This window comes from Triturus cristatus, chromosome 12 (genome assembly GCF_964204655.1).
Source record: "Triturus cristatus chromosome 12, aTriCri1.1, whole genome shotgun sequence".
NCBI classification, from domain to species: domain Eukaryota; kingdom Metazoa; phylum Chordata; class Amphibia; order Caudata; family Salamandridae; genus Triturus; species Triturus cristatus.
In genome coordinates, this window is record NC_140595.1 from 686908479 (window position 1) to 686929338 (window position 20860).

General features: G+C 43.6%; 1 protein-coding gene across 8 annotated transcripts in view; it reads right to left on the reverse strand.

Annotated features, from left to right (window-relative positions):
* Window positions 1-20860, reverse strand: part of LOC146780096 (P2Y purinoceptor 4-like) — a 229659-nt gene that overhangs the window by 55780 nt on the left and 153019 nt on the right. For all 8 annotated transcript variants that reach the window (XM_085639818.1, XM_085639817.1, XM_085639819.1 and 5 more), the window contains 2 exons: window positions 5994-6073; window positions 4761-4893 (listed from right to left, as the gene is read on the reverse strand). In XM_085639818.1, coding sequence (XP_085495944.1) covers window positions 4761-4893; window positions 5994-6073 — 213 coding nt within the window. The remainder of the gene's footprint in view (window positions 1-4760; window positions 4894-5993; window positions 6074-20860) is intronic.

Here is a 20860-nt window from a genome sequence, read left to right on the forward strand (position 1 = left end):
GACAGAAACAGAGGGTCCCACTGGGCCCTGGTTAAATATTTTTTTTTGTTTTGCCAAAGCTTAGTTTGTTTACTAAGAAACAGAGACGGCTTTGAAATTTGCAAGAGGACTGCTGTGTACTCAACAGTGATTCTTGTGAACGAGTACCCATTTCAGTAGGAAGAGGTTATCGGTGTACTTTTGGATGGCTGTTGCTTTGGCTGATTTTGAATGAACAGGAAAACATTGCCAAGGTCATTGACAACAACCGCTTTGGTGTGAGCAAGAGAGTTGGGCGTCGGGAGTTGAGTGATTGGGAGTTGATAATTGGAAGGGTGAATGGTTGCACAATACATGATTTTGACCAGGTGAATATATTGGGCATTTTCAGGACAACAGATGTGTTGCACAGATGTGGACTAGGAGCCATGTGCTTTTTTCAGACCTGAACCCCTTGTTGACCCAAAGCTTTTCTCTGAATCTTGGTTAGTTTGACTTAAATGTATTTGTTTTTCGACAAAGGGGTCCAGCAAAGATGCCCTGTAAGAACCTATACAAAAAAGATTTGCTGTTCCTCAACAAGGTGATGCCTAGAGACCAAAACAGACATCCGACTCACCACTTTCGTGGATACTGATTGGGAAGTCGGGCACTGTTGTTGTGGAAGGACCAGGAGGGATCCCGCTCTGTCGGAACTAGGGTCCTCACACACCCAGCAATCTAGGTGTCATGCTTCATCATTTGGACCTGCTCCTCGTTGGGTCGGGTGCAATACCCAACAGGCTCCAATAAAGGGGCTCTTTGTCAGAGATCTTTTGTTCCTTGCCATATGATGAAGTGGGGGTGTGTGGCCCGTGAAGTGTAGATACAGTGAAGTGTGTGAGTAAAACAAGCAGGATAATCCAAACAAGGATTTTTATTCAGGCTGGTTATCCCCTTGACTAAAGACGTGTAGGGTGGCAGCTTTCCTGGCTTCTAGGTTCAGTACAAGCTGTGCTCATCTCCTAAGGTTAAATTTGCCACTGCTGCTGTTGTGTCATCACTAGGCAGTAATAACCTTCTCTGGAAGTCTGTCTGCTTTCCACCCAAACCAGTTGAGCTCTGTTTTCCATCGGACAGATGAAACAATGCTGGGCGATTCCTTCGAGGGTGATAGCAACGAGCTGCGACTGATGTTAGAAAGACCCGGCGATGACGACACCTGTGGGACACGAGCAGAGCTCCTCTGGTAATGCAGGAAAAATATCAGAAAACGTCCACTGCTAAAAACAGGAGAGGGAGGCAATACTGTATCTGTGCGAATGTACCCAGCTCTCTCCAACTCCCATTAAAGCTTTTTCACAACTTCTAATGCAGAAGGAAACATGCAGCAAATAACCATTGAACACAACACATTTACACGTCTGTGTTGAACAGTGCATTAACCCATAGGTGGACAATCCTTTATTCTTTTGCAGGTGAATCGATTGATATCACTTTGCTTGAAATGGTATTATTCCATCAATATCCCAATGATACAAAGTATGTCTTAGACCATCAGGTCTCAAACATATGTATTGTGTGTCGTTGTGACCTGGGATACCAAGATTTGGATAGCGCAGCACTCTTTTAAGTGAACCCCGCGAAGACACAAGAACATGGTGGGTGCAGGTCCTTGGAAAGTACTATTTGATCCGTCTCTTGGCAGAGGGCTTTTTAAAATTCTGGCTCTCATCTATACCTGGTAAAAGCCCTCATTTTTGTATTTTGAGCTGAACGCACCATGTGGTGATTTTTCAAAACCCTACTTCTTTAAGTGCATGCTAATGGAAACAAAACATGTTTTCCAGCTGATGACTTTAGAACTGTTGTACAAGCATTAGAGATGTCACAGGTGATTGCAGGTATTTCATCCCGGACTCCTGACTGCGCATTATAAAGCCATAGGAGGAAGTGTAGCTGGATTCATTCAAATGCACAGCCCTCTTCCCTGGCTCCTGACTCATTCCAGCAGAGATTTTAAGGTCATGTGAATTGTATGAGACACGGTCACTCAGGGGACTCTCTTATACAGCTATGAGCGGGACCCCTTCAGCCAGATGCAACGCCCCCAGGAAGGAGCCTTGGAGTAGGATGGTTATATGAAACAGCCTGTGCCAGCCTGCAGTCTTCCTGGGCTACTAAGGCCTGAATGGATTGCTGGAGTAAACAAGCTTCACGCAAAGAAACAGAATCTTCAGAAATGCCTTTTTAGCACTTGATGGACCCCAATGACTAAGATCCATGTGAGACTCTATGCCAGAGACTGAAATCCTGACACGTTATAACTCTCCCCAACTCCGTTCAACCCTGGCAACCTTCTGGGTTGCTTGCTTATCCTCACCAATTCTATGCACAACCTTGGATTCGACCTGGGTGTAGGTATGACCCTAGCACCTCCTGTCTACTCAGTAGTCACATTTTCTTACCACTTCCTTGGATCCCTGTATCTTAGCAACCTCCCGGCTTATACTTTCTCACCTGGACTGCATTAATGTGTTCTGCTCTACCACCTTAGAATAATTAATCTGCCAAACTCCAATGGGTGCAGAACACTGCTGCAACTCCACCCACGGCACCACATACACAACCCTCCAGCGAACAAGCACTCCGCTGGCTGTCACCTGGTCTGCAACGCTCGATTAAGGCCCTGTGCATTGCACACCAAACACTCAAAGAAATAGAAAGAAGCTCCGGAGCTACTGGTTTAGGAGATGCCTGCGCTTGAAGAACCTTCTCTGCACGGAGGTTCTTTAATATAACAATTCTTATCTGGGAGGCACCGGATTCTCAGTCTCGAATGCAGATCTTGGAATTCATTGCCAAGATGCAGAGCAAACTGGGAGAGGATCGATGGATGGAGATGACACGTGGTCAAAAATCTGCACCAGAGCCGCTAGTCATCCCTCAGTGTACAACATAACTCAAATGTATGCAAACTTATGACCAGGTGGTACTTGTCTCCCACTACATTGAAAGGTATGTTTGGCACATCGAATGCATGTTGCAATGCTGTGGCGAGAGGGGCACTTTACTCCACATGTGGTGGTGGCCCTGCATCTGTATTTAAACTTAAAGGAAAAAAACACGGCCTCAAATTAGAACCATGACAGGGATTACCTTGCAGCTCCAGCCCCTACTTCCAATTGTAAGTGATCCAGGCAAGAACACTCAATAACCACTAAGCACACCAATGGATAACTAATCTCCCATCTTTTATTCGCAGCTAGATTGGTGATCGCTGACATCTGGAGACTCCAGACTACTCCCTTAACTATCATGTTGTGTGGAAACGTATGGAACATCCATGCCATGGAAACAGTATCTCCCATCATACACAACAGAGTGTACAAATTCAAGGAGAAACAGAGTCGAGATGATATGGCTTCCGTTTAAAATACACATAGAGAGAACATAAGTTTTACAGCATGTGATCCTGAAAATGTGAGTACAATAAAGTTGTTAAAAAAGGGTTAATTTAAATTGAAAGGGATGAAAAAGTCCTTACTCTGCAATTGAGAGCACACCACGCCCTTATGGTCTCACCTCCTGGTCCCCGACTAATGCTAAATCCATGAATGTCTTTTTAATTGTGGTAACTGTGTGTTTACGTGTTGAACTTCCTGGTTACGTGGTACCTCCACCGTACTCCGATTGTTCAACATGAGGGCGTTTTGAAAGATAGTGTGAAATATAACATAACTGCAGAATAGAGTTAAAAGTATGACCATAAAACAGAACAGCAGCAAGAAAAGAGCTGCTTTAAACAATCCATAAAATCACACATGAGCATCATGTACATTAAAATCCTCCATACTTAACTACATCTATGAAAAGACTCATGGTTCAGCATACCGAAGATTATCAACTAACTAATTGTAAAAAAAAAAAACAGAAGTGCTGGTCTACAGCTGTTATAAGCATGCAATCACAAGGATGGAACTAAATACTAAACACAAATAGATTAATGATATTTACAAAAAAGTGTATTGCTGTTTGAATGGGTAATCACAAGGACAAAGATTAATAACGATACATAGAAAAAACGCCTAAACAAAGGAAACTAACATCATTTTTCCTATCCAGAGAATGAGTCCTTGTTCGTGTCGATGAAGCATACCCAACCGCACAATAAGGTAACACCTTCGGCTATTCGGAGTTGTCTTTCCCCTTCCTACCAATGGTACATCCCACAATACCTAGCTCCCAGAAGCACGTCAGCGCTTTTTCTTTCACCTCTTCGATGCATCCTCCTGCAGCTCTTGCCTGTATCCCAGGCCTTAGGGTCTCTGGTCCTCCAGCTTTTGGGGACGGGCAGGGGTCATTCTTGTTTTTTTACACTGTCAGGTGATCTCAACTGATCTCATCAAGTCACTGAGTGTTGTCAGCTGTTATCCAAGAGTATTTTTTAAATTTCTTTATGAAGGTTTTGCAATTGCAAAATTATCATTTACATATCAATTAAAACATTTGCATGTGGCAGAATGCAGTGAACACAGTCGCTGGTTATATTACAAGTTACCCACTGGAAACCGGCGAGCACAGCACGGAATTGAGGCTAAGCCTGAGGGAAGGTGCCCCAGAGAGGGCAAATACAATACAATACAACATATCCAAAAGCAGCACACGTCATCAGCGCACATCATACAAACATATTATCATCCGATCCATATTTCCCATGCATTCCCACTATGGCGATCCACAGTAATTATCCTAATGTAAGGAAGCATTTCCTATATCCCAGGTCTTAGGGTGTCTCTTACCTGTTTGTCAGGTCTTGCGGAATCTCTCTCGTGCCCTCTGCGAGTCAGAGTGTGTCCGTCTTCTCCGTCGCTGTCGAGATCGCTGCTGCTGTCGTTGATGAAGCAGAGTTGCATACTTTGGTGGGTATGAATTCTAAGAAATACGAATTGAGCACTCCAGGTTACTTCTCGTCAATGGACTGAGTTTCCCATAATTTCAACCAATGATGCACCCCAAGTACCCCAAACGGAGGAGGATTTCCCCATCTACGGAATGATTTATCCTTTTCCTCATCTAGGACACATCTCACAAAATTCAGGACCGGAAATACATTGTGATCAATCCCCAAGTAGAGAACCCCAAGTAGAGAATGAATCCCCAAACTACAGACCCAAAACCCAAGTACAAAGACACCCTAGATTATTCATTGACAAACAAGTTTGCTGAGCCCTGCCTGGCCAATACAAGAGAGGCCCAGGAAGGGCCTGTGTATATTTTTGGCTATTTAACGTCATCCAAAATGCTCTCCGTCCCTCAAATACTCAACCAATCATTGTAAAACTCAATTGCATAGGAAGGAAGCAGGTTTTTAATAGTCTATAAATCAAGCACTTCTTCACCACAATGAAACATTCCATAATCCCATAAATTAGGAAACCTCCTTCAATTCTTCCTCATCTACAGAACACACGGCCTCCCCATTACCTACCAGTGGTACAAACCACATCATGCAGTCACAGGAACCAACCGAGCAGGCATTCGGCTTTACCTCACCAACAATAATTACCACAATAAATAGGGAAGGCAACTTCAAGTTTTCCCACATTAACCCTATTCCTCACCAATGGCCCCTTTTGCTACACCAAAACCATGTCCCCACATCTTCCACAAGTGCAACAGCCAATAGCGCTCAGACACAGCAAGGACCTGGGTAACTGATCACCTCAAGAAAGAGACAACCCTCCACTTTCCTCAACAATGGTATTCCCCACAACACCCAGCATATTTGGCATCTCAGCTATGCTCTACGTACAGAATGATACCACTCCCCTCCTGTTCCACAGCACTGGACCCATCTGCAATGCCCACACATATAGAGCTTGCACTAATTTCTGTGCAACAAAAGTCCCCTCCCCCAACCCCTCTCCTTTGATACATTCTGCAACAAGAGATCAGAGGATTTGCCCAGTCTACAGAACAAGCCCTGTGAGTCTCCATCAGGGCTAAAGCTCTCTGCGTGGGTCATGACCTACCCAGAGGTTAGAGCTGTGATCCTTTTGGTCATTTCGTGGTCTTCTCCAACCTCATCAGGAGGGTCCCCGTTCCAGGGTCCCTGTTAAAGAAGCAGAGAATAAACAGGAGACATAATTATAAAGAAAACCTCCATCAAAAGCTCATCCTATCTGTCCAACAAGACTCTCCCTTTGGTATCCAACTCGTCAATACCTGCCATTCCAACAACGGTTCACACAAACAATGCGTAGTGCCAACAGGCCGCTTACTCTCCAGCTCTAACACGGTGGCTAACAGACGCTAGGTTACAACAGCCGAAAGGCTACACCCTTTCACTAGTTTTACAGCTTGATCTCTGTTATAGATTTACATGCTGTGTGCCATTATGCCAGGTTTATGCAAAACACAGAAAGTAAAACCTATAGAAAAATATTTTATTTCCACTATTTTATTTTCAGTGCAAGCATCCCATGGTTCAGCAGCAGAAATGTCAAGGGGCGTTTCCCCGTCTGAAATAAAATAGGAGATACCTTCTCCCACCGCGCCGCCAAGACCTGGGACCTGGAACACCCTCCCCCTCAACCTACAACAAACCGAAGACCTTCTAACCTTCAGGAGACGACTCAAGACCTGGCTGTTCGACCAGTATCAACAGCACCCCCCACTCCCCACCCTCAGCGCCTTGAAACCCTTGCGGGTAAGTAGTGCGTTTTACAAATTATTTGATTGATTGATAAGGAGAGAAAGAACAAATTGTGCTGAATGTACGGAGGAACAGAAAAAGGGGGGGAAGGGTCTTAGTGTTCTTTTACATTAATTCGACATACAACACATTTGAACAGCAGCGCTACAAATGTTATCCAATATCCATATGACATGAATAGACCATCAGTCCTACTCTGGCTGGTGTGGTGTGTGGGGTGGGGTTCTTCCTTGTTATCCTTTGGTGGGTGTCATGCTTCTCCAGTAAGAACAGTTCCTCAGCTTCGCATGGGCGTGGATCTGAAAGTGCCTCATTGGACTGTTTAATGGCCTCAATTCAATTCAAATATTTATTAAGATTTGGAACTCATATAAGGTCCACTTAAAAGAGCATACAGCTTGTTACAAAAAGAAATTAAACATAACAAAACTTATTTCACGTTTGGAATTAACAACAATAAAGTGGCAAGGCATATCCTAAGAAATACAAAGATGTACGAGAACCAGCAAAAACGTTCAGCTTTAGCAGCAAGAAAAGGGATAATAAAGCATGGCCTAATATGTGCAAACAACAATTCAGCAGCCGCAATACATGTGCAAAACGCAATCCAGAATCACACTTTGGGTGAGTTTTTAACTTGACAGCAAAACAAAAGCGGGAGATGAACATAGCGTCGGCCTCTTGTGCAAATAGCAGCAAAAAAGACAGCAATTAAAATATATACATAAACTCCTTAAAATAATTAAAAAGTTTTATACATACTGCTTCATTTTTTGGACAAAGTAAAAAGTCGTGGGCTGAAACTACATTTTTAACACTATTTAGTAAAAACATTGGCCTAAGCCAACAACGACGGCTCGCGGCCAATGCTGGACATGCAAATAAGGCATGATCCAAGGACTGAGAACTTAGATTGCAAAGGTTGCAGATTTTTCCATTTCCCAAATTTGGGGACCAGTTTGCTGTTAGATCGTTTAAAGGTAGAAGATTCATGCAACAAAGTGTGAAAAAGCATCGGGTACCATGTTGTAAATTCCAATATACATATTTTTGTAAAGTTTTTGGTGTATTTGTCCTGGCTACACACTCTAGTCTCTTTTTGGAATTACAGAATTCAAATTCTCTATTAAAACTAGTCTTACCACTAGAGGTTTTTTTAAAATGGCCTCAAATTAAACATGTTAGATAAAACGCCAGAAACACTGATCTGTATCAACATTACCTACAACCATTTTGCAGCTTATGTCAGACATTTTTTGGAGCTTTTAACATACCAGGTAGAAACAGCATGTCTGCTGCTATTTTAGCAAAACTCCCAGAGTAGCCGGAGGTCTCACAAGACACCGGAGTTCTGTCCACAGGAAAATGACACCGCACACCGAGCAATTCTTGGACACATTGGAAATGGTACAAAATGGAAACCCTATTCAGTAATGTGATTAAAGGACCTTTTTTCCGCTTCTGAGCCATTACCACCTTGTTTGGCATAATATGGCAAGTGTGTCGTCATTGGTTTCCATGTAGTTATCCTATATATAACCAACCACTCTCAGGAAAGGGCTGTCTATGTCTGAAGGGCTTCTTCGTTGGGTTCTTCACCAGAATGCAAGACATCCATGCCAATGCCACACCTGTCTCCTTTTATTTATTTCCATATACATCATCCACTTCCATGCCAACTTATTCCTGTCGCTAAAATGACATATTTGCATCCACACTTTTGTTCTGGGAGAAAACCTGAAACACTATCTTTGCTAATCTTGAGATGGGCAGATGATTGCAGCCTATGCGCTATCTAAGACAACTTTATTTCATATATGTGACATCAGTTTGCACTAATTCAAATCTATTAGTTATTGTCTGCTGCAATGACAGCCTGACCACTATCATACTTCTGGGGGGTGGAGGGGTCAAATAGTCCTTTAGATTCTACACTGACCCCCTAGGGCCCCATGTAGAGCTTGATGATGAGTTGAATTGGCCAAAGTTAAGCTAACGTCCAGTCCACCCTCTTCACAGTGCTTACACATTTACAGACTGTAAATGTGGCAATCGGGACATCCTCCACTTTTTGGTGGATGTCTTGCATCCCAAAAACTCTAACTCCGGCTCAAAGTTCTTTTTTTTTGGTTTTTTTGCATAGTAGTTTGAAACATGAAAAACAGGTCCATGCGGGCGTGGCTTGGACGGCAATGGGTGTAGACGCCTGAATCCAGTGCTCCGCCGAACCTGGGAGCGAGCAACCAAAAGAACGCACAAGAGCTGATCTCTAAGGGGAAAGGACTACATCAAAAGACGTCGGAAAGGCTAAGGAGAAAAGTGACCCGGGCACTTGAACACCACATCGATAGCGAAAGGAGAAAATTACTGCAAAGGAGAGCTCCCGGTGTGGATAAGAAGAAACAAAGATGGTGCCCAGAAAGTGAAAGCCCCACCGCTGCCGTAACTACTGCTGTTGCCTGTGCACAATAAAGAACACCGGATGAGCCAGCAGCTAGCACACCTGAGGTTAGTGCCGGGAAGTTCCTGCGGAGACCTCCGGGGCAACAGAAGCCATAGGAGGAGACTCTAGTGGGGGAAACACTCGGTCCGTTTCGGAACGAAACTGAAACCGAGGAAGGGGGCAGCCATCTTAGGTCCGAGTGGTAAACAACCGCGGACTGAAAACAAAATAAATGAAGTAAGATTTCGAGGGAGGGAGAACAGGAGAAGAGGGGCCGCGGGGAGTGCAACGAACAAATTTGAAGCGTGCACAATAGCGTGCGAGCGCGTCTGAAAAAAGCGAACCCAACCGGCAACGCTAGGTACCGGACGACAGCCGAAGAGGCAAAAGTGAAAGTAAAATTGCCAGCGCGGGCCGCCATTACAGAGCGAAACACAGTAACAGCGGCAGATAAATCAGCGCACCAGGACATGGAAAAAGGATCGATGCCGAGTGCAATATAAGGAAGCGCCCATAGCGCCGTACAGCAATACCGCACAGCAAAACCAAAGAGGTTTTTAAAAAAAAGTGGGGGAGAAAGACAATACAGAATTAGCGACTGTAAAGAGGGGGAAATTAAAAAAAAAAAAAAAACAAAGAAGAGAGACTGGGGAAACGTCAGCCTAACCTGTCACACAACCACAGTAGCCAGTACACATCCGGCAAAGAGTGACCGAAACCAGAGGCACGCGAACTTCGGGGGAGTGAACTGCCTCTAAGCCCCAGTCGCTGACACATGCACATGGTAAAATAAGCACAAAATGTAAATTAACAGAAATTAATCGCCGATAAAGCAGTAAACCAGGGGTGGCAAGTTCATGAGATCTCAAGATATCTGAACATATGCAGAGAGACCAGAGGGAGATGACTATGCATAACAGGAGAAAGAAGATCGTAACTCAGTGGGGTGCATAACGTAGAACAATACAAGCAATTAGACCAGCCGAAGAGAAACAAGAAGACAAGATGTTAACAACACCACCACCAACAAGGCACACAGAACTACAGAACGAAGATATAAGATATAAGAAGACAGAGGAGACTCCAACTACCGCGCCCAACATAGAAGATGAGTAACCAATCAGTAGGATAGACGATCACCCCAATACTCAGACAAGGAGTGCACAAATGCCCAGTAGGTGAAAATATTGCAGTAAACCAACGCTAGAGGAGACTTCAAGCGGTAAAACCCCAACACAACAAGTGGGGTGGCGTCGACAAGGACAAAGTGCAGACTACAAGGACAAGGGCGGGGCCAGCATCAGGTCAACCCCCCCATCACAGCAATTCCAACCACGGACAGAGGACAACAAAAGACCCCTAAAAAACAACAAGGTGGTGACTCACGAAATCGAACCATAGAGCGGAAAGGGAGAGAAAGGTACAAATTACAACAAGAGAAGAGAGGGCTATCAGCCATGGCTGGCAATGACGGGAAAATTACGCAGCAGTCAAAAAAGAACAAGAGTGACACCCTAGATTCCCCCATCAAACAAAGACCGGATATCAATAGCACACTGGACATGATTCTGAAAAAACTGGCGGATGTCCACGAACTAGCCAAATCAACTAAACAAACTACTGATGCTATTCAGCTGGAACTGGCCGCGGTAAACAATAGACTGACGGAAGTAAAACAGAGGGTCAGCGATATAGAGGATGGGGAACAAAAGGCAAACAAGGCACTGCTAGACCTAACCAAAACTACTGCAATACTTCAAAGACAAACGGCAGAACTAGACGATCATAACAGAAGGAGGAACATTAGAATCCTGAGGGTCCCCGAGGGGGAAGAGGAAAAAAACGGGTCGTGCATCGCCTTTATACAAGACATGAGCCCCAAAATCACGAACATTAAGTTTAACCTCCATCTTGAGCTAGACAAGGCCTACAGAGTACCAGCCTACAAACCCTCAAATAGGGCGGTACCACGCCCCATAATATGCAAACCTCTCCGATTGCAACACACGGAAGCCATTTTCGCAGTGGCCAGGAAAAACCAGACTATGCAGTGGAACGGCCAAAAAATAATCCTCACCCAAGACTACTCTAAACCCACAGTGGACATAAGAAAGGGGTTTCTGGCCCAGCGAGACAACTTAAGGAAGGAGAACATCATTTTCTCATTTATAGGCCCTACAAAGTTCAGAATCACTGACAAAGGCAGAACGCACGTCTTCGAAGACCCAAAAGAACTGTCCAGATACCTACAAGGTCCCACACAGCAAGAGATGGAAACCTCTCAAGCAGGCACAAGCAAGAGGCGAGCCTCGCCGGATCTAAGAGTGGAATGAAGGAATGAACAAATTCTCAAAATGGACAACTCAGGCATACTCCGAACCTGGATCGACCTCTACTTCAATACACACGACCTACCTCAGGCAGAACCTAACCTCACAAATATCTACCTCGAATGGGCGATCCAGTCCCAAGAAAAAAACTTGAAACTTGAAAACTGTACCAACGCAAGAAGTGATGTGATCAGGATATCGACAATAACAGAGCGTGCAACTCAAACAAAACAGTCGATGGGACTAAGAAGATAAACACTATAATCACTATATCATTTTGGGGAACGTTTCTATAGGAATGTATAAGTGTGAACGTAGTAACCATGAGTGAACACCCATCTTGATAAAAAAGGGCTATAGTGTGCTGGAGAAGAGAAGTAGATGTAGATAAGATATAAAGAACATACCTATATAGACGCTCTGGCATAAAGAATCATAGTGAACCAGGGGAAGCGGAGCGGGATCTTTGCTGTCGCACGTCCAGAATACGATGTTTAGGTACGGGGGAGTTTTTTTTTTTTTTAAGTGTTGTTTTTGTCATGTTAGTAATGTATGTCAGGTACACCTGCTTGGATTAGACCCACTGCACTCTCTCCTATCTAAACCTTTCTCTCTACACTGCTGCATGCAAGGAAGAGAACGTAATTAGTTCCTGGGGGGGGGGGGGGGGAGCACTGAAGAGGGCCCAACAGAGGGAGACACAGTTAGCGCACACCCACTGCCCCAAAGGGGGGAGGAGGAATACCAAACAGAATGTAAAAATGGTTTTGGGTAAACAGCGAGCATCCAGCATAATAAAATGTCACTAGACAGCCCGAAATCCTTAACGTCCAACCTAAAGATAGTCTCCCTAAATGTTAAAGGTCTCAACCACCCAGTTAAAAGGAAAAAAATACTAGAATACCTAGCTAAAACAAAAGGAGACGTCTTCCTTCTACAGGAGACCAGGCTATTGCTTGAAGATGCAGAACGAATTAGGGCGAGATGGGTCGGACAGATGACCTGTTCTCCAGCCACAGGAAAGAAGCGGGTGTGATTACCTTGATAAACAAGAAATCCAAAATAAGTATAGAGGAACAACAATGCGATGAGTAGGGGAGAATACTTGCGACGCATCTAAAAAGGGGGGAAGAAAGCATACATGTAGTCAACATCTATGGCCCAAACTCTGATGATTCCGATTTTTGGGAGGGCATCTCGAAAAGACTGGAGGCACTCCCACAAAATGACTTAACAGTGATGGCAGGCGACTTCAACATAGCGTTAGATTACACTCTGGACAGACAATCACAGTTCCACTCACTACCCCCAAGTGAGCACACCACACTAAGAAAATTATGTACCAGGTTCAACCTTAAAGACCCGTGGCGGCTACAACACCCGGACACCAGAGATTACACCTTTTATTCCAACCCACACAACTCATACAGCAGAATAGATTACATACTAATCACAGGAACACACACCCACTTAATAGAACACACAGACATTGCGACAAGAACTGTCTCAGACCACTCCTGCATTAGCCTATTGCTGTGCGGGCGACATAATGAAGATCATCCATGTAGATGGAGATTCAATAGCGATGTCTTGTCAGACCAGACCAACAAAGATAAAATAGAAGAGGCCATTAAAGAATATATTAGGTTTAATGACACTCCGGACACGGATCCTAAGACCATGTGGGACGCATTAAAGGCCACAATTAGGGGCACTATTATGGATATTAAACCCAAAATTAACAGAAAGGCGAAAGCATAGCTAGGACAACTAGAAAAGGATATCCAAAGATTAGAGGCAATCCATATCTCAGACTCAGAGAACGCTTGTGCACTGACAGAACTCACAAAGAAAAAATACGAATTCAACAGAATCTTGAGCGAAAGGGCCGGAATGTGGATAAACAAATATAAAGCAATCAACCTATGCAAGGCCAACAAAGCGGGAAAGCTCCTGGCCTCTTACCTGAAACATAGACAAAGACAGCATACCATCTCATCAATCACAGACTCACAAAACATCACACACACAAGACATAAGGAAATCCTACGAACATTTAGGGAGTTTTATCAAGATCTCTATAAAAAAGACCAATCACTGGACGAAAGTGGTTGCACCGAGTACCTAGACAGACTAAACCTCCTGAAGATAACACCCGAGGAAGCACACAACTTTGGGACGGGAGATAAGTTCAACTGAAATTGATATGGCAGTGAAGTCTCTTAAAGATAACAGAGCACCCGGGCCAGACGGCTACACATCCACCTTTTATATGACTTTCTCAACTCACCTACAACCAATTATGAAAAAATAATTTAACCACTGCGAGGGGGCGGGGATGGACTCACATACCATGTCCGAAGCAAATATAATAGTTATCCCTAAAGAAGGCAGAAACAATCAGCTGCCCCAAAACTACAGGCCTATCTCTCTGATAAACGTTGATTGCAAGGTATACGCCAAAATCCTGGCAACAAGGCTTAATAAGGTTCTACCATAACTGATAAGTAACACACAAGTAGGATTCCTTAAGACACACATGTCACATGACAACACCAGACTCCTATGCCATATACTCGAAAGAGCCGCCAAGACCGGCAAACTAGCGGTGACCATCACACTAGACGCAGAGAAAGCGTTTAATAGGGTATCATGGCATTTCCTGGAGCAGTGCATACAGACTTTCAACCTGGGGAATTCATTTACGCGGAAAGTTATGGCACTATATGAGAAACCCAGTGCTCGCATCGTAGTCAATGGGGGTGTCTCAGAGCCCTTCACCCTGCAGCGAGGGACAAGGCAAGGTTGCCGCCTGTCCCCCTCGCTGTTTCTACTGGCCCTAGAACCACTGATTAGGGACATCGAGGCCAATGAGGAGATGAAAGGGGCAGTGCTTAATTTGTAAAAGAATAAGTGCCGGGGCTAAAAGTTTACCTCAGACAAACTCGGCCAAAGTCTTGGAATGCTGGGGTGCTAAATGAAAAGAATGCGACTCTTGATTGTACCTCAAGCCTCTTTAATCCACCACCAGACACTCCCTGCCTCTATAGCTCATTTGTGCAGATTACTTTTCTTCCTTACTCTCTCTCATTGTTTTTCCGTTTTTCTCTTCCTCGTTCTTTCCCCCTTTTGTGTTTTTCCTCCTTGAGTCTCTGGTTCAAAGTTTGTTGAGGTAAAATAAATGTTTGTCCCCTAAAATCTGTGCTAGTGGTTGTGGGTTTCACCTGGCAAACCCCACCTCCAAATATACACTGGCAACACAGTCTGTTGCCTCTGGGTCACACACCGGGTAGTCACTGTGAGGGAGGCAGCAATGGGATGAGTTCTGGCCTCAGCATCTCCCTTCTGCTCTTTAGGGAAGGAGGGCGGTTGGAACATGCCACATTCCAGCCCAGCTGCTGCACATGGTAGAAACAGGGCTTTCCAGGGCTACATATTAAAACAGATCACAGGGCATGCATGCTTTTAAGGTTCCCACTTCAAGCTAATCTACTATGAATGTTTGCAAATAATAGTATTTTCTAGGTTTTCACATGGGTTTTATATTGCATGATAAAATCATATAAGATCATATTTCACTGCACCTTTTATTTAAAAAAAAGAATAATAATAATTAATATATAGAACCCGCTCCGTCTCCAAAGCTAAAGACAGCCTCCATTGTGCAACTACTTCTTTTAAATAAAAACTGTAATAAATTTTAATGTTGTCATTGTTTTGGCATCGAAATTTAGAAGAAGAGGAACTAAAAGAATCTGATTTAAATACCTTTCCCTCATGGTAAATGGTACAAATTATTTTTTGTCTATTACAATGTTCCCTTCAGGAAACTACCATTACATTGGTTTTCTTTGTTTGCTATTTAATACTAAGAGATTTATCATTTCAACAGGTGAGTATGTATATACATTTTTATAACATTGATTAGAATTAAATATCCTCCTAAAATGACGTTACTCAGACAAACTGCCAGTGTTAATGGGAAAAAGTGAATGATAGCAAAGTGCCCAGGCTCCCTCCTGCACCCGCTCACAGTCATTCTGTTTTTTTGGAAATCAGGGAACACACACACACACACCTACCTTTTGCAAATTGTACAGAACCATCATTGTCTCGACTGCCTGATTTACGTGCCTGTGCTTTGCCAAATATGGAAGTCTTCCAGCAAGCAGCAAGGGTCCCATGCCGATTATTCTCTCTATCTCAATCACAATGACTAGGGCAGAATATGGCCAGCCGATTTTATTTCTAGGCAGCGAGGAGTGCGCACTTTTAATTTGCTCTTCATTGTTTTGTGCTGTTGCAGAAAACTTCATCCTGCACCTGCGCAGCTCCAGCTTGCTTCGCCCCAGCTCAGCTACGGGAGCCCGGAGGCAGGCTTCAGACAAAATTATCAAATCTGCGCCAGCAAAATTGACTAAACATGACGGTCTGCGTAACAAGCAGCCATGTGGCATCACTAACGTGAAGAAGATGCATTATCATCATGCGTGGACCTGGGTGGGCTAGCCTGTGAAGACATACTAGGCTGCCGCCCTTAAGGACAGGTACATTTATTTTTAATAATTATCAGACCAGCCACCCATGGAAAGAAAACTTTATAGCCCCGGCCCTGTGAATTAAGAGCTGGGGCTGAGCACCGGAAAGCTCCGGCACAAATTAAGCACTGGAAAGGGGTCACCATCAATGAGGTCACAATTAAACTAGCCGCGTGCGCGGATGACATTCTCATTGTCACAGAAAGCCCTAAATCCTCTATCACGGCGCTCATGGAGTCTATAGATAAGTACTCATCCCTCTCCGGTTACAAGCTAAATAAAGACAAATCAGAATGTAAACCACTTAACATATACACCACAAGAGATATACTGGGGGATTCGGGCCTTGCCTGGCAAACCAGTTTCATTAAATACCTAGGTATACACTTTGGGACGGACCTCAAAAGCACACTTGAACAAAATGAAAAACTAATGCTAGAAAAGACAAAGATGCTGTTGGAAGGTTGGTTGCCCAAATTCATAACATGGTGGGGGAGGATAGAGACAGTAAAGATGATGATCACCCCAATGATCAACTACCTGTCAAATATGCTCCTTCTAATACTCAGACGAATTCCATCGCAAAATAGACAAGATGCTAAATAATTTCATCTGGCGAGACAAAAAAGCGAGGATAAGCCTTAAAAAACTAAGGCTAGAGAAACAAGCATTGGCATAGCCAATAGGTCTCGCCTTTGGGACCTTATAAGTGTTTAGCCATGCAACAGTTGCATAACTAAACACTTATAAGGTCCCAAAAGCGAGACCTATTGGCTAGGCCAAAAATGAAAGTGATCCTGATAGCGATCAAACATCAAAGCGGCCGCTAAAGTGAAAGTAATCGCGGTAAAAGTGGCGCGCGCGCCCGCGCACATGCACTGTAGCTCTAGGCTGGCCTGGTAGCACTTTTTGGAGCCCTCTCAATAAGTCTCGCCAGACCAGTGCATGTGCTGGGTCAGGCGAGACCTAAAAAAACTGGGGGGCATAAACCTGGTGGATTTTAAAACTTTCCAAACAGCTTTTTTGGCAAAACAGGGGCGCTACTGGATCCTGCCCAGCCAGGAATACACACCGGTCTGGCTGGGACTAGAGAGCCATACTAAACAACCTTGAAAAATTAGCTCTCCTAACAGCTAAGAAACAGATGCTAGCAGCAAACCCAATACTCAAAAATATGAGAAACGCCCTACTAAAAGTAGACCAAAGGATGGAACACAGCACAAAAAACTCAAGATGAGAATCACTGTGGGCAAACGCAAAGATAAACTACAGAGGCAAACCGCTTTCTATGTACTCATGGAAAAAAACTGGTATCTCCCACCCTGCCCAGCTTGAAGAGGGAGGGAACCCCTCCACTTTCAGTATGCTAAAAAACAAACATAACTTCTCAGACATAGAACTATATAATTTCCTTAACATAAAACCAGCACTGACCAAAGCGAAACTCTCCAATATCAAGCCTTCAATCATCCAATACATGTCCAACCTTAATAAAATAGGCCACCAAGTATCACACCTTTATAGACTACTACGCCCCAGCTCAACCAAACTTAATGAAAAGACACTCACTTACTGGGTGTCCCAACTTGGAGGCACACTCAGCGAAAAAGAGATCCAGATGCTGTGGATCTCCCCTACACAAAACAAAATATCCCCGGTACTAGCTCAGACAAAGTTCTGGACATTACACAAAATCTACAGGATCCCGGCGCGCCTGGCGACCCTGGGCCTGAAGACCAATGACCAGTGCTGGAATTGCAATAAGGGAAAGGGGGACCTGGCTCATCGTATATATTACTGTCCCAAAGTCAAATTATTCTGGGAGAAGATCTTCACTTTCCTAAACAAAATGTTAGGTTGTACTCTAAAAACGGAATTTGCCACCCTGGTAACTGCTTTTATTAAGACAGATGCAGACTCACAACAAGACAGAGACCTACTGGATCTCCTTCTGACAGCAGGAGTCAAAATGGTACTCACTAAATGGAAAGACACCTCCAAGGCAACGTTTAAGGGAATGCTCAATTGGGTGATGTATCTCAGCGGAGTGGACACAGTTGCCCTACATGACTCACCATGGAGACAGCCCTGCAGGCAGATGTGGGCATCCCTGGACAAGTACCTAGACCCATATGAGCCGCCCTGAATAAGACTAGTAGTACTACCCAGAAAGCAACCCTCATAAGACAATAGCGAATAAACAAAACTCCTGGCATTCTATATCTCATTTCTCTCTATTCTAGTTCCTATCCTTGTCCCTCCCATTCTTTCTCTTGCCCATATGAGGACAGTGGATGGGGGGCAGCCAACCTACCGGAACTGTGCTACAACTAACCCAGCCAAGTTGGGCTGCCCTGTAACAAGCGATGCAGAGTACATGTTATATGTTAAATGTCATATGTTGTAAAAAAAAAAACAATAAACATCTATTGAAATAAAAAAAAAAAAAGAAAAACATGTCCATGCAAGCAAAATAAAAGATTTGAGAAAATACATGATATATTCATCGACTTTAACTACCAACATCTCACGCAATGCCCATTTCTTGCATGCCCATCAAAACAAGCATTTTTTTAAGCCAATGTGTCTAATTTACCTGCAACACACAAAATAGGCACAGGGTGGTGCCATTATTCCTCACATTTGACATTGTGAAGCAGAAATAGCCATTTCACATGTCACAACATGTTTTGAATAGCACATTGTAAACACCCACCATATGCAATGGATCTGGTAGTATGGAACTTATTAACACTGAGAGCAGACAGCTACAGCGGTCTGTAGCCAAATGCTAAAAACAAGTGCATTTGCCTCATGAGGTCCTACTGTCCAACAGATGTGTTATAAACTGAGTTATACACTGGGGAAGACTTTGGACAACAAAGCAACAAATGACACAATTTGCTGAGCAACTCGTTGACTCATCAGGCACACTGCGAGCGTAACCTTTGCAAACTAGTTAGTCCTTGGATAATTGTATCCTTTTAAAATGTACTTTTTCAGTGTGGCCAATGTCACTTATAAAGGAACTAGGATTCTCATGTGACATTTACAAAGATTCAGGCCTGTTAGGTTAAAACAAAGTGTATGGGCCAATCGTAGTCCTCAAACAAGTTTACAGCTTGACACTTCTCTTGAACTGCCCAAGCCAAGTAACTTTCAAAAAGTTCTAATAAAAACAGATACGTAATTGATGGGGAAGGAGAAATTTCAAACCCATGAATTTGGCCTCACACTGAAAGGCCCTCAGGTTAACCAATCCAGATTCTACATAGACTCCCAGTTCCTTAAAGTTCACACAAGCAAAAGACATAAAGTGGCCTGGTTTCAGGGAAGCCTTCTCCACACCAACAGGCCACACCATCTTACACCAACCTCCTCTTAAATACACTGACCCTAGGCTGACCCACATAAAGGAGGGACAAAGACCTCCCAACTCAGCTACCAGCCATCCTTCTGGCCCCACTCAAGGCAGTCTTCTTTGCTTCCATCCAAGCTGTCAAACAGCACCTGTAATTGAATTCAGGCTTATGCTGCCCTCACCACATCTTCTACAATAAGAGCAAGGCTTTCTCAGGAAAGGTTTATGAACCACGTGTCATCTTTGAACACATGATCATTTTCTAAACTATTGTTTAAGTATCTTATACAATGCAAGGTAAAAACTATGGCACTCCCGTTTTAGTTCTGGCTTTCCCAGAAAACATATTAAAAATACACACAAAAATATATATATTGAGGAGCATTTGATCGGTCTTCTTCATCCACTGGTCTGTTCAAGCGCCATTCATATTTTGCTTCCCCAGAGCCTACACGCAGTGGGTCATCCCACCTGAGCCATTGGCTCCCTTGGCTGTGAGTGACATCATTCTGCTCCTGCGCATATGCAAATCAGCCTAAAGAGCAGCCCACTTCAGTGCAAAAGATAGTGGGCCAAATACTTATCTTTCATTTTAGTGTATTCATTCGATGGTTCGTTTGTTTACCTACTTTTCCCAAGCCTGCATGCCACCTTTGGGCGATGTATGTGTCAGGCTTACCAAGACCAAACCTATTGGGTTTTCCAATGTTTATTATATTTTTGAAGCAAATCAGTTCAGATGTAGGGAAAAGCTCAAATTATTTTTATTTTCTAGGTAAACCAAGCTCCCCGAGATGCAAGTGAACATATAGATGTTTACATTTTTATAGTGCCAAAGTTTCCGGTCTAGTTTATGCAGCGCTTTATAACTGTTCATATAGATAGAGGTGGATGATCTCACTGGGTATAGCTCTTCATCGTAACATAGACTGTAAGTATATATGTCAAGCTTTTATAGCACCAGCGGGTTTTTATCATACATTTTCTACTCCGTTTTGTATTACTAGTCTGACTCGATAGATGATTCACTTCTTATGGAGGTGTGCGAGTTTTCCCTCTAATAATGTCACCAGATGAAATGTTCACTAACAAGTTGTTTATGTTTCAATGTCATTGAAAGATTCAGATCTATTATGTTTGATGACAAGGCCTCTTAAAATAACATCTTAGTATTTTCTTTAGGTCTATGGTTAGAGCTCGAAGCGTCAACATCAGAATAAGAGTCCGTGACATCTCTCTAAGGTTGTCCCATTTTAAGGAGGGTGCTTCCAGGTTCATAGTGGCCAAGTTTTAGGGTGCTTTGAATGAGACCCTTTAAACATTTTATCCCTGCCGCTTAAATCTGCAGAGGTCAAAGCCTCATCATTTTTTTTAAGTCTTGCATGAAGACTTGTTTGTGTCCTCTGTTGCTTCAGGATGACATACAGTGGGTGGGGAGGGGCGTGCTGTTTTTCAGTCCTGTCCAAGGTGAGCTTCAGAATCATCAAAGGGGTTTTTGAAGATCATTTGAAA